The 20299-nt window shown below is 39.6% G+C and overlaps 3 protein-coding genes across 3 annotated transcripts; all 3 read left to right on the forward strand.

Moving 5' to 3' along the window:
* The first annotated feature begins 4298 nt into the window (after positions 1 to 4298).
* acadsb (acyl-CoA dehydrogenase short/branched chain) lies at positions 4299 to 8446 on the forward strand. The gene is made up of 11 exons (XM_073828251.1): positions 4299 to 4358; positions 5401 to 5548; positions 5621 to 5721; positions 5937 to 6143; positions 6212 to 6382; positions 6771 to 6896; positions 7114 to 7206; positions 7363 to 7452; positions 7526 to 7663; positions 7812 to 7911; positions 7990 to 8446. The coding sequence occupies exons 1-11, from the start codon at positions 4329 to 4331 to the stop codon at positions 8064 to 8066; spliced, it is 1281 nt and encodes a 426-aa protein (XP_073684352.1). The 5' UTR covers positions 4299 to 4328; the 3' UTR covers positions 8067 to 8446.
* A 99-nt stretch (positions 8447 to 8545) lies between these two features.
* Positions 8546 to 11291, forward strand: hmx3b (H6 family homeobox 3b). The gene is made up of 2 exons (XM_073828252.1): positions 8546 to 9638; positions 10098 to 11291. Exons 1-2 carry the CDS (start codon positions 9464 to 9466, stop codon positions 10574 to 10576), a joined length of 654 nt encoding a protein of 217 aa, XP_073684353.1. The 5' UTR covers positions 8546 to 9463; the 3' UTR covers positions 10577 to 11291.
* A 3412-nt stretch (positions 11292 to 14703) lies between these two features.
* bub3 (BUB3 mitotic checkpoint protein) lies at positions 14704 to 18763 on the forward strand. Its single transcript, XM_073828620.1, has 8 exons — positions 14704 to 14739; positions 15638 to 15832; positions 15908 to 15977; positions 16050 to 16201; positions 16284 to 16442; positions 17608 to 17785; positions 17944 to 18160; positions 18558 to 18763. The coding sequence occupies exons 1-8, from the start codon at positions 14704 to 14706 to the stop codon at positions 18565 to 18567; spliced, it is 1017 nt and encodes a 338-aa protein (XP_073684721.1). The 3' UTR covers positions 18568 to 18763.
* The last annotated feature ends 1536 nt before the right edge of the window (positions 18764 to 20299 follow it).

Raw genomic sequence — 20299 nt, forward strand, 5'->3', positions numbered from 1 at the left:
TAGGGGAAAATGTATGATATTTATTTTTGCTCAGAAACAAAAATCCAATTAAATGAAACAGAAAACGTTTTAATATATATATATATATATATATATATATATATATATATATATATATATATATATATATATATTTATTTATTTTTTTTTTTGGAAAAAAATTTAAGCAGTATTACACTTGTTTTTATGCTTACACTTTTTACGTCTTTGACCTTATCATCTATATATTTAACTTGGCGATATACATAATTATCTAAGATGTATACAAATAAAAAGACGTAGTTTGAAGCTAAAAGTGCGTTCAAAGATTAAAAAACAGAATATTAATATTTTTGTTCCGAGAAGCTTGAGCAAACCATTAATTCACTCAGCTCTGACTTAAGTATTAATACATTATAAAATATATACAAAGAATACATAAGATTCAAATAAATAAAAGAGAACATATGGGGCCTGTTTCAATAAGGAGGTTCAACCAACTCTGAGTTAAAACTTGAACTCTGAGTTGACTTACCCTGAGATGGGAAACTCTGAGTTTTCGGTTACAGAACAGCTGAAATGAGTTAGTTCAATCCACTCTGAGTAGGTTGACTCTGAGTTTAGTGCTTGCAGCTTGACTATGAAAAGCCCTGATCAATGGAGCTCTGAAATTATGATTCACCATGGCAACAGCTCCCGCCAAAAAGACCTCCACATACTTTGAGCCAATGCTTAACTTTAATTCTTAATAATTATTAAGAATATAATTATTTAATTATTAATAATTAGAATATCAAAGGTAAAAACTGGCAGAACGGTAAGTTACTGAACTATTAATTTTCATGGTATCAAACAGGCAAAAAAAATAAAATAAAATAAAATAAAAAATAATAATTAGAAGAAGAAAACAGCTAAACATGGAAGTAAACATAATTCAACCAGGTAAAGCTTTAAGCATAAAGGGTTCATGAGTGTAGGCTAGATGATTTTACAAATATTTGACAGTAAAATATGTCATATAAAAAAACAATTATGTATTATCTAATTTCACTTTGCAGCAGCTTTTTCCACATAGTCTAATGTTCTTTCACAAAATGAAATGTTCTCTAATCCAAACAGTTGCATTTCTTAATTAGAGTAATGAAATGAAGCCAACAGCATGAAGGCTCGCAAAATGATGAAGAACAGATGAAGAGGAGATGGAAGTATTGGAAGAATATTAAAATCCAACATGAAAAAAAAGAATAAAAGTTGCATTTGTGCATTTATAGGAAAAAAAGATGACCTAGTAAATTTAACAGCTGTGGTGGTGGTTATATATATATATATATATATATATATATATATATATATATATATATATATATATATATATATATATATATTAGGGCCGGGACTCGATTAAAAATTTTAATCTAATTAATTAGAGGCTTTGTAATTAATTAATCGAAATTAATCGCATTTTAATCGCATGTAAATATTTGACCTGAGAACAGTGAGAATTAAGATTTTTACATGGATTTTTAGTATACCATCGAATAATGACTGAATACATAAGCTTAAGCAACAAAATATTGTTTATTTTTGTTCAACCAAGTCCAACAGACCAGTACAATATTGCCATTAAAAGTGTAGCAAGAGGCACGTTCTTTAACAAGTCTTTCATTCCGAGAACTCTGCTCTTGTGTTTGCTTAATTATGCATTTAAACTTTAATGACCAAACCTATCATTATAAATGTTGCTGCACATGGAATATAACGCGGATAACATTTAAAAAATAGTTTTTATCAGGTTACACACTGATTATTTATCACTCAAACCCCTTTCTCTACCTGTCCGTTGGTCGCGTATATCCTCCATGTTTGTAGTTTTTTAACACTTTTTATGCGTGTTTGTAGTTCTAATCGAATCCTCGTTCACGGCGCAGTGTGTTGCGGGCAATATAAGCAGTTAAGAGTGTGCATTGATCGTTAAGTAGTAGACCATCCGGGAATCTTTGGAATACTTTTTAAACATACTACGATTTGGGACATACAATACTATTTAGGACGGACGTCTTTGGCTTGTCTGAACGCTAGTTTGTGCTCCAGTATAATCGGTCCGCCGAATCTCATCTAGTGAGAAACGTTCCGCGGTGCAAAACGTATTGCGATTAAAATGCGTTAAAAAATTTTAACGCGTTATTTTTGTGTAATTAATTAATCTAAATTAACGCGTTAAAGTCCCGGCCCTAATATATATATATTATACATTTTCATCTGCCATTCTTCCATTCCATACAGCAATCAGCTTCATATTTGATGGCTTTGTGCTCAGTAGGCAACGACACTGAAATTCTCAGAAAGAGCATTAGAGCAAGGCACACTTTCTTTACCGCTCTGCATACAGTGTCTGTACTAATGTGCTCTGACTACCATTTAAAAATGACACAGGTCAAATAAATACACATGTCTAATCAAAATAATCCTATACTATATGATAAATAATAATCTTATTTATGAAAGGACATGCCATTTTTGTCACTTTGACAGTGTCTGCATGATGAAAATATGTGCAATAAATTAATGCACCTAAAAATGATTTTCTTACTTAGTATTGTCTTGTTGTTTCCAATTTAAAAAAAAAAAATCTAAAGATTCTTAAATCAAAATGTCTTTCTTTTTTCTGTCAAAAAGGTTTTTGAAAAAAAAACATTCCAGAATTTTTCTCCAATTTTCGATGGGAGCCAACAGGTTGAAGGTCCAAATTTCAGTTTCAATGCACCTTCAGAGGGCTCTACATGATCCCAGCCAAGGAATAAGGGTCACTGGAAACTTCAACTTCAACCCATTGTAGTCCACTATATGCAAAAATCCTGGAATATTTTCCTCAAAAACTTTACTTTTTTTTTATTTGAAGAAAGAAAGACATGAACATCTTGGATTACATGGGGTTGAGTAAATTATCAGGACATATTTTCTCTGCAAGTGAAGTTGTCTTAAGTTGAATATATATTTAATTAAACATTCTGATGAAACTGTTCCATGTTCTTCATCAGCACAGTATTTTAAATGTAATTGTGCTGTATTTCTTTAAAAAAAAAAGCTAAAAATTTAAAATGTACATTTTATATGGCATTTGTAAAGACTTTGTATTTTGTCTTTTAAATAAAACTGTCCATTTTCCACCTTGAGCATGCTTTGAAACTTTATTGAAGGTTTTTTTTTATTTTAATGATTTGTAAAATAACAGTGTTTCTCTGTAGAACATTTAGTGCTTTTATTGTAGTAATTAGGTAAAATCTGTCAAAAAAGGGTTTTGCACTGTAAAAAAACAGTCAAACCACTGGCAGATACAGCTGCCAAACAAAAACCACAAAGTTAAGTAAAATATTGTAACTAAAACAAGGGAAATTTTGTAAAATAAAGGTTTTATACTGTAAAAAAGGTCCCGTAAAAAAACGGTCAAATGACTGGAAGCTGTGTCTGCCAAACAAAATATTTAAAATTAAAGTTAAATATCATAATTAAAACAACGGAAAATCTGTAAAATAACTTTTTTCTGTAAAAACTTCTCTCTGTAAAATTATTGTTTTTGCACTTTATTTCATTTTTTATATTTTTTTTTACAGTGTACAGTGTAAGGTGTTTATTTAATCTTTTAAGTGTATTTTTCTTATTTTGCATATTATCTGTCAATTGGGTAAGAAAAATAATCTTGTTTCCAGTTGCATTAAGATTATTTTTCATGTTTTAAGTAAAATGCACTAAATTTACATTCCAAAACACTCATTAAGAAAAGCATTTTTGAAGCATAAATGAATGAATGATGTATTTAAACATCACTTGCGCTTTAAAAAGGGGGAGGAGACCGAAAGAAACTCTGGGTTTACCGAAGAAAACCTGCTCCCTACCAGGTTAGGTTCACAGAGTAAGTTGCCATGGTAACTGACTCTGAGTATAAGTTACCTCTCTTTCAGAAACGGGCTTGACTTACTCTGCTTTCTCAGGTTTAACATACCTCCCATTCTGAAACCGAAAACCCAGAGTTTCCCTCATTTCAGGGTTAACATACTCAGAGTTTTCACTTAACCTCCTTTCTGAAACGGGCCCATGATGTCTTGTCTTCAGTATATCATAATGCATAATTAATTCATAATGTCTCAGATCATCGAGACTTTGATGATTTAGTTCCGATTTATGAAAAACACGTTTCAGACGAAGCTGTCAGTACCTTTATAGATCATTACTAGAAAAACTGTTTCATTTATGTGTGAGTGCTGTAGCTATAAAACAGTGTTTTGTGTGGTTCTCCGTCAGTGCTGGTGTTTGTTTCATCCGGACACTTTTGACTGTGACACAGAACCGTAATGGCGCCAGCGCTCGGAATGTTGCGGCAGGTGAGAAAACTACAAACAAACAACAACAACACGATATGAACACGACAGCATTAAACACTAAAGACACTGAGAGTAGATGAGCCACACGACACTGAGATGAAATGAACACAACACACTTGTGAGGAATACTCCGGACGAACTTTTGATGACAAACTCCAGGACACAGAAACCGAGTATTATATAAACAATAGTCAGATGAGAGAAACTTAATTCTCTAACATGATTGTGAATGTGTGTCATATTTATTACAGACAGCCATGGATTTGAAAGACTACAAGGCAGATAAATAAGTGTTTGTTTCTGAAAGTCATCTGAATGTGACTCTGATTCAGTTTCGTTTGTTTTGATTCTGTTTGTCGCTCATTTAGAGCAGCCTCAACCAGCTCTAACCCTTCTGAGATTCACGATTAATGTTTCAGTCATTTACATATTCACGGTTCTCTGATAACAGTCATATATATATATATATATATATATATATATATATATGGACCTCAAAATAAGTGTCAATTTATACATCATCTGAAAGCTAAATGAATACGCTTTCCATTGATGTATAGGACAATATTTATAACTATTTGAAAATCTGGAATCTGAGGGTGCAAAAAAATCTAAATGTGGAGAAAATCGCCTTTAAAGTTGTCCAAATGTAATATGCAAGTTCTTAGCTATGCATATTACTAATCAAAAATTAAGTGTTAAAATATTTAGGGTAGGAAATTTACAAAATATCTTCATGGAACATGATCTTTACTTATTATCGTAGTGATTTTTGGCATAAAAGAAAAATCGATAATTTTGACCCATACTTTGTATTTTTGGCTATTGCTACAAATATACCTGTGCTACTTAAGACTGGTTTTGTGCTCCAGGGTCACATATATATATTTCCACAAGGCTATCGGCGCAGACTCATGCATTTATTTCTTAATGAATTATTAGCTCTTCATCATTTTACAAAACCCATTTAAGGAAACTCAGACATATAGAAGCTGTACTCGTGTGTGTGTAATAGTGTATGTGTGTGATGTGTTTGTCACAGGCGTGTGGGTGTGTGTCTCGCTCGCGGGCCGCGGTCAGGCTCTTGTGTTCTCGCGCAGCAGCAGCAGAAGCTCATGGTGACTCCATCAGACCCGCGTTTCCGCCGCTGCAGAGTTTCTCAGAGGAGGAGAGCATGATGAGAGACGCGGGTGAGACGCTGTTCCTGAGAGACGCGTGAGTCTAGAGTCGAACCGCAGTAACGCTCTTCTTCTCTTCACCAGTCAGGAAGTTTGCCCAGGAGCGCATCGGCCCCTTCGTCTCCAAGATGGATGAGGATTCGGTGATGGATGCGGGTGTGATCAGCGCTCTGTTCCAGCAGGGAGTCAGTATCTCATCGCTACTCTGATCACAGACACACATGTTCATGGTCAAAGGAAAATAAAGCACATGTTTGATTGGGTTTCATTTGAGAATCTCCAGTGTTGTTGTGTTTGTGACGGTGTGTGTGTGTGTGTGTGTGTGTGTGTGTGTGTGTGTGTGTGTGTGTGTGTGTGTGTGTGTGTGTGTGTGTGTGTGTGTGTGTGTGTGTGTGTCCAGCTGATGGGGATCGAGATCGGAGCGGAGTACGGCGGCACGGGCTCCTCTTTCTTCTCCTCCATCCTGGTGATCGAGGAGCTGGCGAAGGTGGACCCGTCCGTGTCGGTGCTGTGCGACATCCAGAACACGCTCATAAACACGCTGCTGATGAACCTGGGCACGGAGGAGCAGAAGCAGCGCTATCTTCCGCGTCTGGCCAGCGATACGGTGACCGTCTGACCTTCAGATGATGCTCTGAGAACACTCCCCACGACTGACGCTCTTCTCTTCTGCAGGTGGGCAGCTTCTGTCTGTCGGAGTCGGAGTCGGGCAGCGACGCGTTCTCTCTGAAGACTAAAGCGGAGAAACACAAAGATTATTACGTCATCAACGGCTCCAAGATGTGGATCAGCAACGCGGAGCATGCCGGAGTGTTTCTGGTGATGGCGAACGCAGAGCCGGCCGCGGTTAGTGCACGCTTCATCTGAACCTCATCAGACACTGAGCCGAGGCCTGTCCACACCAGGAATGACCACTAGATCCACATCAGTGCACAATAATGCAGTTTATTTTAATTGCACTGTAGTTTTTGATTTTCTGTTTGGATTCTGATTGGCTCACAGTGTTTTTATTGTTTATCAGCTGCAAAAAATCATTCTGAATGGATTCCAATGACACTGCAGCTCTATGTGGTTCTCATTATAGCTGTGTCACACAGAACCAGAGGCTCAGAGCTGAACTCACACACGTTCACCACGGCAGACACACGGCTCATATGTGGCGATTGATTAATTGATGGATTGATTGATTGACGTATAGGCTACTGGTGTGTCACGTGATGTGTGTTTGTGGCAGGGTTACAGAGGCATCACCTGCTTCATCGTGGACAGAGACACGGACGGCCTTCAGATCGGCAAGAAGGAGAATAAGCTGGGTCTGAGAGCTTCATCCACGTGTTCTCTGACATTCGACAATGTAAAGGTGAATTCTGCAGCTCCAGTCCTGAATCAAATGGTCCAGAATTATTTTAATTGTATCGTACTTTAATGTAGTTTCTAAACTCTAACAATTCAGAATGAAACTGAATAAATAGTTTCTTTTAGTTCTGAAAAGGATGGTTTCATGATGCTGTTAACTCAAATCTGAATATATCCATGAGAACATCTATTCAGAATGAAATGTTTGTCGTCTGATGCAGGTTCACGAGAAGAACATTTTAGGGAAAGTGGGTCAGGGTTATAAATACGCCATCGGGATGCTGAACGGCGGTCGGATCGGGATCGCGGCGCAGGTGTGTTTCGGTTCACGTTTATCTTTACAGCACTTTATACAATACAGTAAATAAGAGTGTTAATATTCTGAAATTATGAGACAGTTTCATTATTCAGATCAGTTCAGCTCATGTTTTGTTCTCGTCTGATACGTCGGTGCCGTTGGTGTGTTTCAGATGCTGGGTTTGGCTCAAGGCTGTTTCGATCACACAGTTCCTTACACCAGACAGAGGATTCAGTTCGGCAAACGCATCTTTGATTTCCAGGTAGTTCCGTGTGTCTGGTGTGTTTGGCTCTGTGAGGTCAGCTGATCTTCAGTGTTTGTGGTTGTGATGTCAGGGCATGCAGCACCAGATCGCTCATGTGGCCACGCAGCTGGAAGCGGCTCGTCTGCTGACCTACAACGCGGCGCGGCTCAAGGAGGCCGGACGGCCCTTCATTAAAGAGGCCTGCATGGCCAAATACTTCACCGCGGAGGTCAGTCGTTCTGTTTCAGCGCTCAGATATGCCACAGTCAATAAATAAAAAGATAAGATATAATTGGACAATTCTGGGTTTGTATCTCAGTTCAGAATTGCAACAAAAAGTATAAAGCTGAGGTTCTGAGATCAGGGTGTGTTTGCAGGTGGCGACTCTGACCACGTCGAAGTGCATCGAGTGGATGGGCGGCGTGGGCTTCACTAAAGACTATCCCATCGAGAAATACTACAGAGACTGTAAGATAGGTGAGTCAATCTCACACACGAAACACTCTTCTCATCAGAAATGAGTTTGGCGCTGACGGACTGAACCGTTTCCTGCAGGAGCCATTTATGAGGGAACCACCAACATCCAGCTGAGCACCATGGCCAAGATGATCGACCAGGAATATGACGGATGAAATACAGCAGACCAGATGATATCCAGATATAAGCTGTAGTTCATGTATCAAACACACTGGGGTTCTCTCAGTAGATGATCTCCACACAGCGGTCCTGTAGGAAGAGCTCATGTTGTGTCTGTAACTCAACTGTGTTTTACTCTTAATGGCTCATTTCCTGTTTCTCTAGTTATTTATTTAAGACTAATTAAGTGTTTTCTTCAAGCTGAGGTGAAAGTGTTTTGCCACAGTGGTAAATTAATCATTTTTCAGAAGAAACGTTAGACATGGTTTATATTCCTGTTATATTCTGTGCCTTATTGATCATTGATGGCTGTTGATTTGAGATAGCCCACGTCTTTTGTGTTTGTGAATCTGATGAATAAACATCATGAACTCACTCCTGCTGGTCTGATGTGTGTTGTGTGGTCTGAGCAGCAGAGGGCAGCATTGGGCCGCAGGTGTGTGTTGTGCTCAGGTGTGTGATGTGCTCAGGTGTGTGATGTGCTCAGGTGTGTGATGTGCTCAGGTGTGTGTTGTGCTCAGGTGTGTGATGTGCTCAGGTGTGTGTTTCAGCGGGTGTCTCTGATGTGATCGTGAGTGTTTGTGCGCATGCGGAGTCTGACCGCGAGATGGCGCTCAAATATGGAGTTTATGGGCAGATATGGACGTGTTGGTTCATACAAACAGACAAATCTATATTACGAATAAATGTCTTTTGTATACAAAATATTACAAATAGCAAGTCTTCTATTTATAAGTCTAGTTGTCATATGGGTGGGTTAGGGTTAGTCTCAGCTCTGCATTACAGTAATTATCAGTCGCAAATGCTTGTTTTATGTTTGTTTTAAACATTTAGATTAAAGTAAACTGAACAATATTTTTTTTGCTAATTTTGCCCTCACAGTAAAGCAGACAGACTGAAGACTAGAGTCTGTATGAAGCAGATTTGAGTTGAGATGTCGAACTGTGTTCTGAAAGTAATTAATAGCAATCAAAGAATCGTAATTTTCTAATTTCTGCCATTTATCAGTTTACAGTATGTGGTGATTAAAACGAATGTTTGATATTTTACGTTTAGAGGTTTAAATTATTTTCATTATTATTTTTTAGGATCAACACATCCATTCTCAGTAGTACTCTACTAGTAAAAAGATCAATGTAGCCTTTTTATAATGTTGTTATAGCAGGAGCTCTACAGATGATTTGCTGTGGAACACACACACGCCCATCTCTCTCTCTCTCTCTCTCTTTCTCTCTCTTTATCTTTTGATTTTCATCATTTTCTCTGGAGCGCGCGGCAGAATCGCGTCAGTTCTTGTCATATGGATCCGCGCTGCGCTTCTCACTTCAGACCGGAGTAACTTTCTTCTTCTTCTTCTTCTTCATCATCAGTGACATTCTGCTGAGTCTCACCGATGGAGGAAAAAACACATGAAGTGAAGGATTCTCCGTTTTCCATCAAGAACCTGTTGAACAAACCCGACAAACCCAGAGCTCACATGAATCTTTCCGTGTCTAGAGTTCCGGATCTCACTTTCCTCCGGTTCGGATCCTGGTGCTGCCCGAGCGGACACCCGAACACACCCGCGGGTGAGAACCAACACCTTCGGTATCTTGTGTTTGGGGTTATTATCTGCGTTCACAGATCTACACTCTTAACATTAAAGCTGCTTTAAAGGGTTCTTCACAGCGATGTTTTAGAGGAACTATTTTTGGTTCCACAGCCATTCAGTCAAAGGTTCTTTAAAAAAACATCTCTTTCTTACCTTTTAATAATCTGAAGAACCTTCTGTCGCCACAAAGAATCTCTTGTGAAACAGAAAGGTTCTTCAGATGTTAAAGGTTCTTTATGGAACCATTAAGACAAAAAATGTTCTTCTAATCTATAGCACCTTTATTTTTAAGAGTGTATAGGAAATGAGTTGAGATTAGAATTACACTCGCTCATTTATGAGTTTATTCTGGTTATTTGTAAACATTTAAATATGCGTGGAACTCGTCAAAAGTGCTTTATTTTCACGTGTTTCTTGTGTGTTTTGTGTCGAGCAGCAGATCGAATCAGAGACGCGACAGAAGCGCTGAAATCCGAAGCGGAGGATCCGGATCCGAAAGATGAGGAAGAGGAGGTTCTGCTGGAGGACTCGGACTCAGACGAGCAGAAGACGGAGGAAAGCTCGCAGAAGAAACTCTGCCGCAAGAAGAAGACCAGGACCGTGTTTTCCCGCGCTCAGGTGTTCCAGCTCGAGTCCACCTTCGACATGAAGCGCTACCTGAGCAGCTCGGAACGGGCCGGACTCGCCGCGTCGCTGCATCTGACCGAGACTCAGGTGAAAATCTGGTTCCAGAACCGCAGGAATAAATGGAAGCGGCAGATCGCCGCCGAACTGGAGGCCGCGAACCTCAGTCACGCGCAGAGGATCGTGCGCGTGCCTATCCTGTACCACGAGCACGCGGAGAGTGCGCGCGCCGCGGGTCTGACCTTCACGCACGCACTTTATTACCCGCATTCGCTGATCAGACCCGTGTGAGGATCGAACCTGGAGCCGTGGAGCAGCGGTACTATAGACTGAACCTGATCTAAGGATCGACACTAAACCCATCAGAGATCATCCTCTGATCCGCCCAAAGACCTGCATCACATTCAGGAGCTAAACTCTCAAACAGGACTGACTAACCCTAACTCAAGTGTCTGTCAAAAGAAAAAGTTGTTACGTATTTTTTTTTAATTAAAAATATTTCTTTGCTGAGGAAGAGCACTTGACGACAGGTGCAGCCGTGTTTATTATTATTATTATTATTATTATTATTATTATTATTATAATGAGTGTGAAATGTTAGGCGGATTTTCTCCTGTCTCTGTGTGTAAATGCCGCACTAAAGTGAATCAGTCTCTCGGTTCTGTGTTTGTGTTTCATGTCAGTCAATAAAATAAGGGAATGCTGGACAAACACATTATTTTCTGTATTTTCAATCATGTAAGTTTATTTCACATACTGTTCCACATTTCAGGACTGCACTGAAATGAATTGTTGTCTATTTCTCAGTGTGAATGTTCACATGCACATATACTTTACTGTCTGACAAACGTCTGAAATGAGGAATTATGAACCATGTTTGTGAAATGGATTTGTCTGGGGGCTTTAGAAGATTTCCGCCGATTTTTATATGATCATAAATAAATGTTTAATATTGAATGTATTTGTGATTCTGACGATGTGAATTGATAAAGCGCTTCTGTTGTAATTATGGACTATTTTTGTTGTCTTCAACAATATAATTATAGAGAATAAAAATCATACAGCCAGTGTGTTTTAATGAAAGTGCGGGTTTTACGCATATCCTGATTGACAAGATCACCGCTAAAATTATATTATAACCTTAATAAATATATGTTAATAATAATCATTCTGTCAGAACTCTGCCGCGTTTAATGACATTTATCTGTTGCTGTCGCAAAACAAATCTGATGTTTGAAACAATCGATTAAATGCTTGTAATGACAAGAAGGTAATATGAGTTTTATTTACTTATGCATTATAAAAACAGCTTATTATTTATAGATTCTCGTAAATTATTATCTCACGCGACAGCTATTGCGCGTAAAAATATGAAAAGTGAATCCTGTAATTAGTAATAATGCACAATATAATTTATATTGTATATTTTTATATTTTTATTTATTTTATTGTATAATTTATTTTTAAATATTTTCTGTAAAACCGCACACTAAAATATTATATAATAGGCCTATGTTAAGTATAGCCTACATCTAACCACAGCACAAATGTGTAGGAATTCGTCGCTTCATGAAGACTATCATGCATTTTCAATCTGCAGCTAAAACAGCATTTAAGAGTACATAATCAGTGTTTTAGATTTAAATGGTATCAATCGCTACAAGATAAATATTAATCAAATGATAATTCACATCCGATTTTCATAATTCTATGCGTGTGCTCTGATTGGCTGGAATGACACACCGGTGTGCGCGCGCACGAGATCATCTTCCAAACTTCAGGCCTGTTTTTTTTTTTTTTTAATTAATATTTCCAGTACAAAAGCGCGTGTCCTCTGTTGCTGAGAGTCTATGATGAAGCATCTGCAGCTCAGTGGAAATAAGAGTTTCAGCATCAGCTCTATTCTAGGCCGCTCAGAAAACAATGACAGCGAGCAAAACCTTTCCAGTAAGTTCATCACTGCTTCACAATTAAGAACTAATATTCATGGAGCTGCGTATTAAAGCACACAATTCTACATGTCTCCCGGAGTTTATTATTAAATCTCGGGTATTCTGTGTGAATGTCTAGATATGCTCATTGTGGTTTTACATCTAAGATCATTTTTAATCGTTAGTTTTTATATTTTAATGGAGACCAGTTTAACATGTTTATTCAGTTATATATTTAACACACATTCAAATTTTGCACCTAATATACCTGTACATAGTAATTTGAATATTTTGTATATTTTGTGTTTGCTATTTTTGCACATTTTGCACTATTTTTGTCTGTCTTGTATACTTGTATAATGTGTGTTGTCTCGTCACTGTCATTCTGTTGCACTGTGAGCTTCTGTCACTCAAACAAATTCCTAGTCTGTGTAAACATACCTGGCGATGAAGATGATTCTGATTGTGATTCTGTCTGGTTTCTCGCAGATGAAGAGATTAAACCAGGAGCACAGAGAGCGGAGAGAACAGGCACCTTTGTGGATGAAGATGATGATGATGAAGAGGCGGAGAGATCCGCAGATCGAGCTCAGAAACGCGCGGATGATCCGGTCTCTCAGAAGAAGATCCGGACGGTGTTTTCCCGCGCTCAGGTGTTCCAGCTCGAGTCCGCGTTCGACGTCAAGCGCTACCTGAGCAGCGTCGAGCGCGCGCGCCTCGCGTCCAGCCTGCAGCTCACCGACACTCAGGTGAAAACCTGGTTCCAGAACCGACGCAACAAATGGAAACGGCAGCTGTCGGCGGAGCTGGAGGCCGCGGGCACGAGCCGGAGCTCTCAGACTGTCATCGGGATGATGAACGCGCCGTTACCGACATCAGTCGCGCTCCCGCGGACCCCGCTATACTGCCTGAGTCCTAACTGAGAGTATTAATATACTCCTGGCACATTCATCTGCTCTTATATTATGTCTCTAATAGACATTAGACATTATGGTCTGTTCGACCAGATTCCACACATCAGTTTTGATTTGACTGTGATTTTCTGATGAATGTTTTTATATCATATATCTGTATGAGAGACAGAAGCGCTTTTGGAAGCTATTCATCATGAATATGGGATGAGAAGCACATGAACACAGTTTTAGATAATTTCCAGCTACAGAGAATTACTGGGAAAATTCACACAAAAATTAAAATTACCTCATAATTTACTCATCCTCGAGCATACAGTAGTTAAATTAACAATGTCCTGCTCTTCCAATCTTTGTAATGGCTGTTTAGATTCAATAGTTTAATAAAGTGCATCCATTTTAGTTTTCATTTTTGGGTGAACTAACCCTTTATTAGTCTGATATATTTGGATATTTCTTTTGAATGTTTAAATTGTCTTCAATCACAAATAACCTTCTGCAATATCATCATTTTTAAGCCAAGAAAATAAACCTTTCTGTGTCAAAGATAAAGTTATCGATATTGTCTCAATGTGAACGTGTGTTAAATAAAAGTCATTAAAAAATAATGACAACAGAAAAATCAGAGACACAAATAAACTATAAAACTATATAAATAAACAATGATCTTTGATCGCTACATCAAACACGTGAAGTAATATTTGATGAAAACCACTCTTGCATTACAGCATTAACCCTTAGTGAATTTAATTTAATATAACTATATAATACATAATATACCCCCCCCCCCCCATTTATTTATTTTTATTTATATAATGTAAATTCTAACATAATTCCATATCATAGTATTACAATGTGCGACTATGACAGAATTAAAGACAGACATGTTTTACAGTCATCACACAGTGATCATCATACAATTATATTTGGAAATATATGACACAAATAATAGAAGAGCGTCTGATCAGACTATAAACATGATCTCAGTCTGTGTTTGTTATTCTCTCATTACAATAAAAGATTTTGAATATAATGGTGAAAAAAAAAACATTATTCTTAATTTTATCCCTAGAAATGTAAAAATGATTTCATCAGGATCGATATGTGTGTCGCCTCTGGTTTGCTTAGTTGGGGACACTTTCCAGCGATATCGTATACTATTTGAACTGAACCGATGATGATAATCACTGAATTCATTGATGAACTGCCTTTAACTGAAAATTGATTATCTTCAATAATGCGTTACTTACACACTATTGTTCTGTTTAAATACTGTGCAGTTGCTTTGACACAATCTGTATTGTTTAAAGCGCTATATAAATAAAGGTGACTTGACTTGATCGCCGTGATCTGATAACACACCGAAAACAAACTAACCTACTAGCATAACATCTATCGATCAACACAGGCGGAAATACGCAACATCTCGCGACATTTAGTTGTTTCTTGTCCTCGTTCGTACCCGGAAGTTAATCCTTGTGACCAATCGTCACTTGAAAACGTTAGAGGGAATTTTGAAACGGACCAATGAGAGCAGAGCTCCGCTGTGAACGCGCCCAATGAGAATAGAGCTTCAATGAGCGGCAGAGCAGCAGCAGAGAAGAGCGACACGGTGAGATTTAACGGGAATTCTGTTATTACATAAACTTTTCAGATAAATAGAGCGATCAGCGGTGTTTTAGAGAGTTTTACTCTGATATTACAGCAGAAGTTTCAGCTCTGAATAAAAACACTGCAGTTATAGTCTTCAGCAGCCGCTCAGAGTGAGTCACTCACATTCAGTCTGATCACTAGAGATCAGATATCGCTAACTTACACCTCAGATACTGTCCGTTTACTCCAGTTAACTTACTGTCCCTCTCGCTTTAGGGTTAGAGTTTTGACTGAAGTGAGTCCGAATAGAAACAAAAACACGATGCTGGCTGGTTGCTATGAGGTTGCTAGGGTGTAACGATCTTGAGGTTTTCAGCTGTGTTCAGGCTCAGGAGATGAATGATCTCTAACAAACACACATGATCTGAATCATTCATGACTGCAGCACAAACACTCAGTAAAGGAGCTTTAGTCAGAATGAGCTCTAGTGAGTGATCAGTCAGTAACTGTGTAGTGTGTGTGTGTGTGTGTGTGTGTGTGTGTGTGTGTGTGTGTGTGTGTGTGTGTGTGTTTATATGTGTGTGTGTGTGTGTGTGTGTGTGTGTGTCTCTGTGTGTGTGTGTGTGTGTGTGTGTGTGTGTGTGTGTGTGTGTGTGTGTGTGTGTGTGTGTGTGTCTCTCTGTGTGTGTGTCTCTCTGTGTGTGTGTGTGTGTGTGTGTGTGTGTGTGTGTGTGTGTGTGTGTGTGTGTGTGTGTGTGTGTGTCTCTGTGTGTGTGTGTGTCTCTCTGTGTGTGTGTGTGTGTGTGTGTGTGTGTGTGTGTGTGTGTGTGTGTGTGTGTCTCTCTGTGTGTGTCTCTCTGTGTGTGTCTCTCTGTGTGTCTCTCTCTGTGTGTGTGTGTGTGTGTGTGTGTTCTCAGATGACCGGAGCCAATGAGTTCAAGCTGACCCAGGGTCCGGAGGACAGCATCTCTGCGGTCAAGTTCAGTCCCACATCTCCTCAGTTCCTGCTGGTGTCGTCGTGGGACTGTACGGTCCGTCTGTTCGATGTGAGCTCTAACAGCATGAGGATGAAGTATCAGCATCTGGCGCCGGTGCTGGACTGCGCTTTCTATGTGAGGAACATCACAGAAACACCTGACGATCACAGATTCGCTCGTTCCCGTGTTTGAACTCTCGTCTCGTTTCAGGATCCGACTCACGCCTGGAGCGGCGGTCTGGACAACCAGCTGAAGACCCACGATCTGAACACGGATCAGGGTGAGTTTAACCACCAGACGCTCCTGAAGGAAAGAACGGCTGACGTCTGACCGTATCTCTGCTCTTCCTCAGACACGATCGTGGGGACGCACGACGCTCCCATCCGCTGCGTGGAGTACTGTCCGGAGGTGAACGTGATGGTCACGGGGAGCTGGGATATGTCTGTCAGACTCTGGGACCCCAGAACGCCCTGCAACGCCGGCACCTTCACGCAGCCCGAGAAAGTGAGCGGACACGAGGAACGGAGCGGCTCTGATGGGTGAATGAATGAATGGAGTGGTTCTGATGGTGTCTGATGTGTTTCAGGTCTACACGCTGTCTGTGGCCGGAGATCGTCTGATCGTGGGGACGGCGGGGCGGCGTGTGCTGGTGTGGGATCTGAGGAACATGGGATACGTTCAGCAGAGACGAGAGTCCAGCCTCAAATATCAGACGCGCTGCATACGAGCTTTCCCCAACAAACAGGTCCGACGCACGCCTCTCAAATACCGTGTTTATGACAAATACAGATTCCATCAGTTTGATAAAACTAATTGTCTTTATCCTTATGGATGAGAATCAGTTGTATTACAGCCTTGTGCTAAACTCACAGTGAAAACAGACAGTAGGCATTGATCAGTACAATCGTTTGCATCACTTTTTCACACACTAGTGACCTGTTAAAGAGACGAATGCAATAATCAGAAATATGGTTGTTATTTTTATGCACAGTACTTGTCAAAGCACCTGTGGAAAAATGAATTTAAAATGTTTTTAATGAACTCTCTCTGCATTCATTTGATCAAAAATACAGTAAAAATATTCTTTCAATTTCAAGTAGCTATTTTTTATGTGAATATCTGTCAAAAGGTGAATTTTTCAGTGTCATTACTGCAGTCTTCAGTGTCACATGATCTGTCAGAAATCATTCTAATATACTGATTTGCTGCTCAAGAAACATTTCTGATTATTTATGATCAGTGTTAAACAGTTGTGCTGCACAATATTTTTGTGGAAACCATCATACATTTTATATGTCAGGATTCACAGAGGATTAAAAAAGTAAAACAAAAAAAAACAGCATTTATTCGAAATAGAAATCTTTAGTATCATTATAAAAGTCTGATCAATTTAATGAGTCCCTGAACAAAGAAAAAAATAATTTCTATCACAGCAATCAATTACATTTGAACAGATATTCACACAGAAAACAGCGATTTAAAACTGTAATAATATTTTTAAAAAATCTGTATTTTTGATCAAATAATTGCAGCCTTGAGCAAAAGAAACTTTATTAAAATCATTTAAAAATTATAATATACCCAAATGTTTGACCAGTATTGTAGTTCCTTTGTTTAAATTTAATTTTGTCACATACTTACATACATAGTACGACGTGCAGTGAAATGCTGTTTTACTCTCTGGCCATACAGAAATAGGCGTAAGATTAATACACAAAAAAGCTCTGAAATAAGCTGCAAGAATCTGTAGTTTAGTGATTTCAGAACAACTTAACTCACTCAGCCAATCAGGATCCAGAGCTGGATATATCTGTTCATTATGAGTGGGATATGAATGTGATGCTGCTGTCTGTTAGAGTCAGCTGTGTGTCGTTTAATCCGGTGTCTGTGCTGCGGTTCTGTGTTTTCAGGGTTATGTGTTGAGCTCCATCGAGGGCAGAGTCGCAGTGGAGTATCTGGACCCCAGTCTGGAGGTGCAGAAGAAGAAATACGCCTTCAAATGCCACCGACTGAAGGAGAACGGCATCGAGCAGGTCTATCCGGTCAACGCCATCTCCTTCCACAGCGTCCACAACACCTTTGCCACCGGTACACATCTTTATTACGGCTTACTGCCAGAATTACCAGAGTGTTTCTCATTGGCAAACATTTGAAGGCTTTGGAAAACATTTGTGTTCACTATATGCAGGGTTTTTTTGTTGGTGAAAACCGCTGATTGAGAAATGACTTTGTGTGTGTGTGCGCAGGTGGTTCTGACGGTTTCGTGAACATTTGGGATCCGTTCAACAAGAAGCGTCTGTGTCAGTTCCACCGCTACCCGACCAGCATCGCGTCTCTGGCGTTCAGTACGGACGGCTCTCTGCTGGCCATCGCCTCCTCCTACATGCAGGAGCAGGGGGACATCTCTCACCCCGCAGACGCCGTCTTCATCCGCCAGGTCACCGACGCCGAGACCAAACCCAAGTGAGTTTGAGAGGAGCGTTTGATTCGCGCTGTCGTCTCAAGAGTGTTTCTTCTCAAACGCCGCTCGATCGTTTTGGCTCTTTATCGACGCGTTCGTTCGGCGGTGTCTGTTTGTCCAGTAATGTCATCAGAAAGAGCTTTAGCAGAAGCGCTGATTGAATTTCCTGCAGTGATCGATACTCAGGTCTGACATCAGGAGACGTGTCTCTGGTTCGATCACGGCTGTAGTCTGCGTGTGGAAGTGTCAGATACAGATGTGCATCGATCAGATGTTTGTTTTGAAGCCGGTGTGTGATTGACAGGTGGGCGGTCCTTCACTGACGTCACACTGAAGGCTTGTGATCGGATGAAGCTCAGGTGTGAAGCTCATCTGATGTTTGTTCTCTTGTGTTCACAGATCCACGTGAGTCCTGCGGCGATTCGTCGACGTCTCTCTCCATTAAATGTTCTGCTGCCACCCGTTTGAACACAAAACACTTGTCTGTCTTTTTATTCTGTCTCTGTCAACAGATTAATGTAAATGTTTTCATTTTATGTGTTCTGCCTTCTGTTTGTATTTTTATGTACTTTAGAAAAAATAAAATATGCTTTTTATTCACTGAACATGAGTGTCATTTATGATAGAAATCAGTCTGTATTTTTTTCTCTCTCTTTAAGATTAAACAGTATAGTTTTGCTTAAAGGGGTCATCGCATGCAAAACTCACTTTTCCATGTTGTTTGAACATTAATGTGTGTTTGCAGTTTGTGTACACAATCACCCTACATTGATAAACATCCACCCAGTGCTTTTTTTTTTTAATCTTTAAAAGCAATATCCCCTTTTGAAAATCAGGTCATTCTCAGCTTCTTGTGGGTGTGACGGCACACAGACAGAGGCCCCTCCCACGATAGTTGATTGACATGAGCGCCTCACCTTAGCCCCGCCCTCACTGAGCTACAACAGACTCCGATCGCCATTGTCTGACTCAGCTGCAGAGGAAGACCAGAATGTTATTCTCGACATCTGAGCCGCCGAAGACGCAGAGGATTAACGTTACTTTCATTTTTGAAAGGAAAGCACCGATCCCGATCTACATATGCGTCTGTGTTCGTGTGATGCAGCTTCGCCCACAGCAGAAGTGAGGATATGTTTGTATTAGGGGTGGGCATAGATTAATTTTTTAATCTAGATTAAAATGGCTAATTTGAATTCTGCTGAAGGCATTTTCAGAATATGTGTGCTACCCAAATAATGACTAAAAGTAAGTCTTCGAGAACGGGCCAGGCGGCGCATTAGACCAGGCGCTCATCACCTGTTTCCAAAATGCATCACAAACTGCTTGACAATTGCATTTACAACATAATTACCTAAACAAACTTGTGTAACCAAGTACTTCTGCGCAAAAGGCTGCACGACGTGTGCGTTGCCGTTAAATACACAGAGACGCGCACGGGCATGGATAGCTTATCTGCGTGCATAGTCTTCCATTAAACTGCGTTGCTTTTAGAAGCGTCAATTCAGTTGTTGCATATAGTTTAATGTCTTTATTTCGGGATTATCAAAGTAAATTATAACTCAAACTTGAGATTTTACTGGGGCACAGCAGATTTTCACTGGGGCACGTGCCCAGGAAAAAGGGTCTAGCAACGCACCTGCCCTGAAGCGGCTTCATAACTGCATCCACGTTTGCACGTCTCATTTGATGTGGTCATTTCACAGAAATTGAAGACTCGTTCTCGCCCCCTACAGTGCAATTCCACTTGGTATACGTCATCCGTGCTAAAATATCAAGGTGAAAGTCATCATATCTTGCGTAGTTTAGACCCAGCTCCCAACCCAACTTTGAGAATAGATTAACGGCGATATTTTTTTTATCAGCCAATAAGAGTCTTTAACGCCGATAACGGCCCACCACTAGTTTGTATGCATCTTTGCAAATGGCCTTTTTTTTTTTGTGCTTGTTGGCAAGTTTTGTGCTAAACACGGTTAAAGTAAACATTACAGCTGGTCATCCCACAGCAATAGAACATGCAATAAAATGAGCAGATTTTTTGCAGAGCGGATTTTGACCAGGTAAAAGATGACCCCTTTAAAACATGTCTAACTTCCTCCTCAGATCATCTGATGTGCGTCTCATAGTAAATGAAGTTCACACTG

The sequence above is a fragment of the Garra rufa genome, chromosome 22 (genome assembly GCF_049309525.1).
Source record: "Garra rufa chromosome 22, GarRuf1.0, whole genome shotgun sequence".
NCBI classification, from domain to species: Eukaryota; Metazoa; Chordata; class Actinopteri; order Cypriniformes; family Cyprinidae; genus Garra; species Garra rufa.

Coding starts and splice junctions, on each gene's coding strand:
- acadsb (XM_073828251.1), top strand. CDS start 4,329: ATGGCGCCAGCGCTCGGAATGTTGCGGCAG. Junction 6,144..6,211: donor CGCGTCTGGCCAGCGATACG/GTGACCGTCTGA, acceptor TCTCTTCTGCAG/GTGGGCAGCTTCTGTCTGTC. Junction 7,664..7,811: donor CCAAATACTTCACCGCGGAG/GTCAGTCGTTCT, acceptor GTGTGTTTGCAG/GTGGCGACTCTGACCACGTC.
- bub3 (XM_073828620.1), top strand. CDS start 14,704: ATGAGCGGCAGAGCAGCAGCAGAGAAGAGCGACACG. Junction 14,740..15,637: donor CAGCAGAGAAGAGCGACACG/GTGAGATTTAAC, acceptor GTGTGTTCTCAG/ATGACCGGAGCCAATGAGTT. Junction 15,978..16,049: donor CGATCTGAACACGGATCAGG/GTGAGTTTAACC, acceptor GCTCTTCCTCAG/ACACGATCGTGGGGACGCAC.
- hmx3b (XM_073828252.1), top strand. CDS start 9,464: ATGGAGGAAAAAACACATGAAGTGAAGGATTCTCCGTTTTCCATCAAG. Junction 9,639..10,097: donor ACACCCGAACACACCCGCGG/GTGAGAACCAAC, acceptor TGTGTCGAGCAG/CAGATCGAATCAGAGACGCG.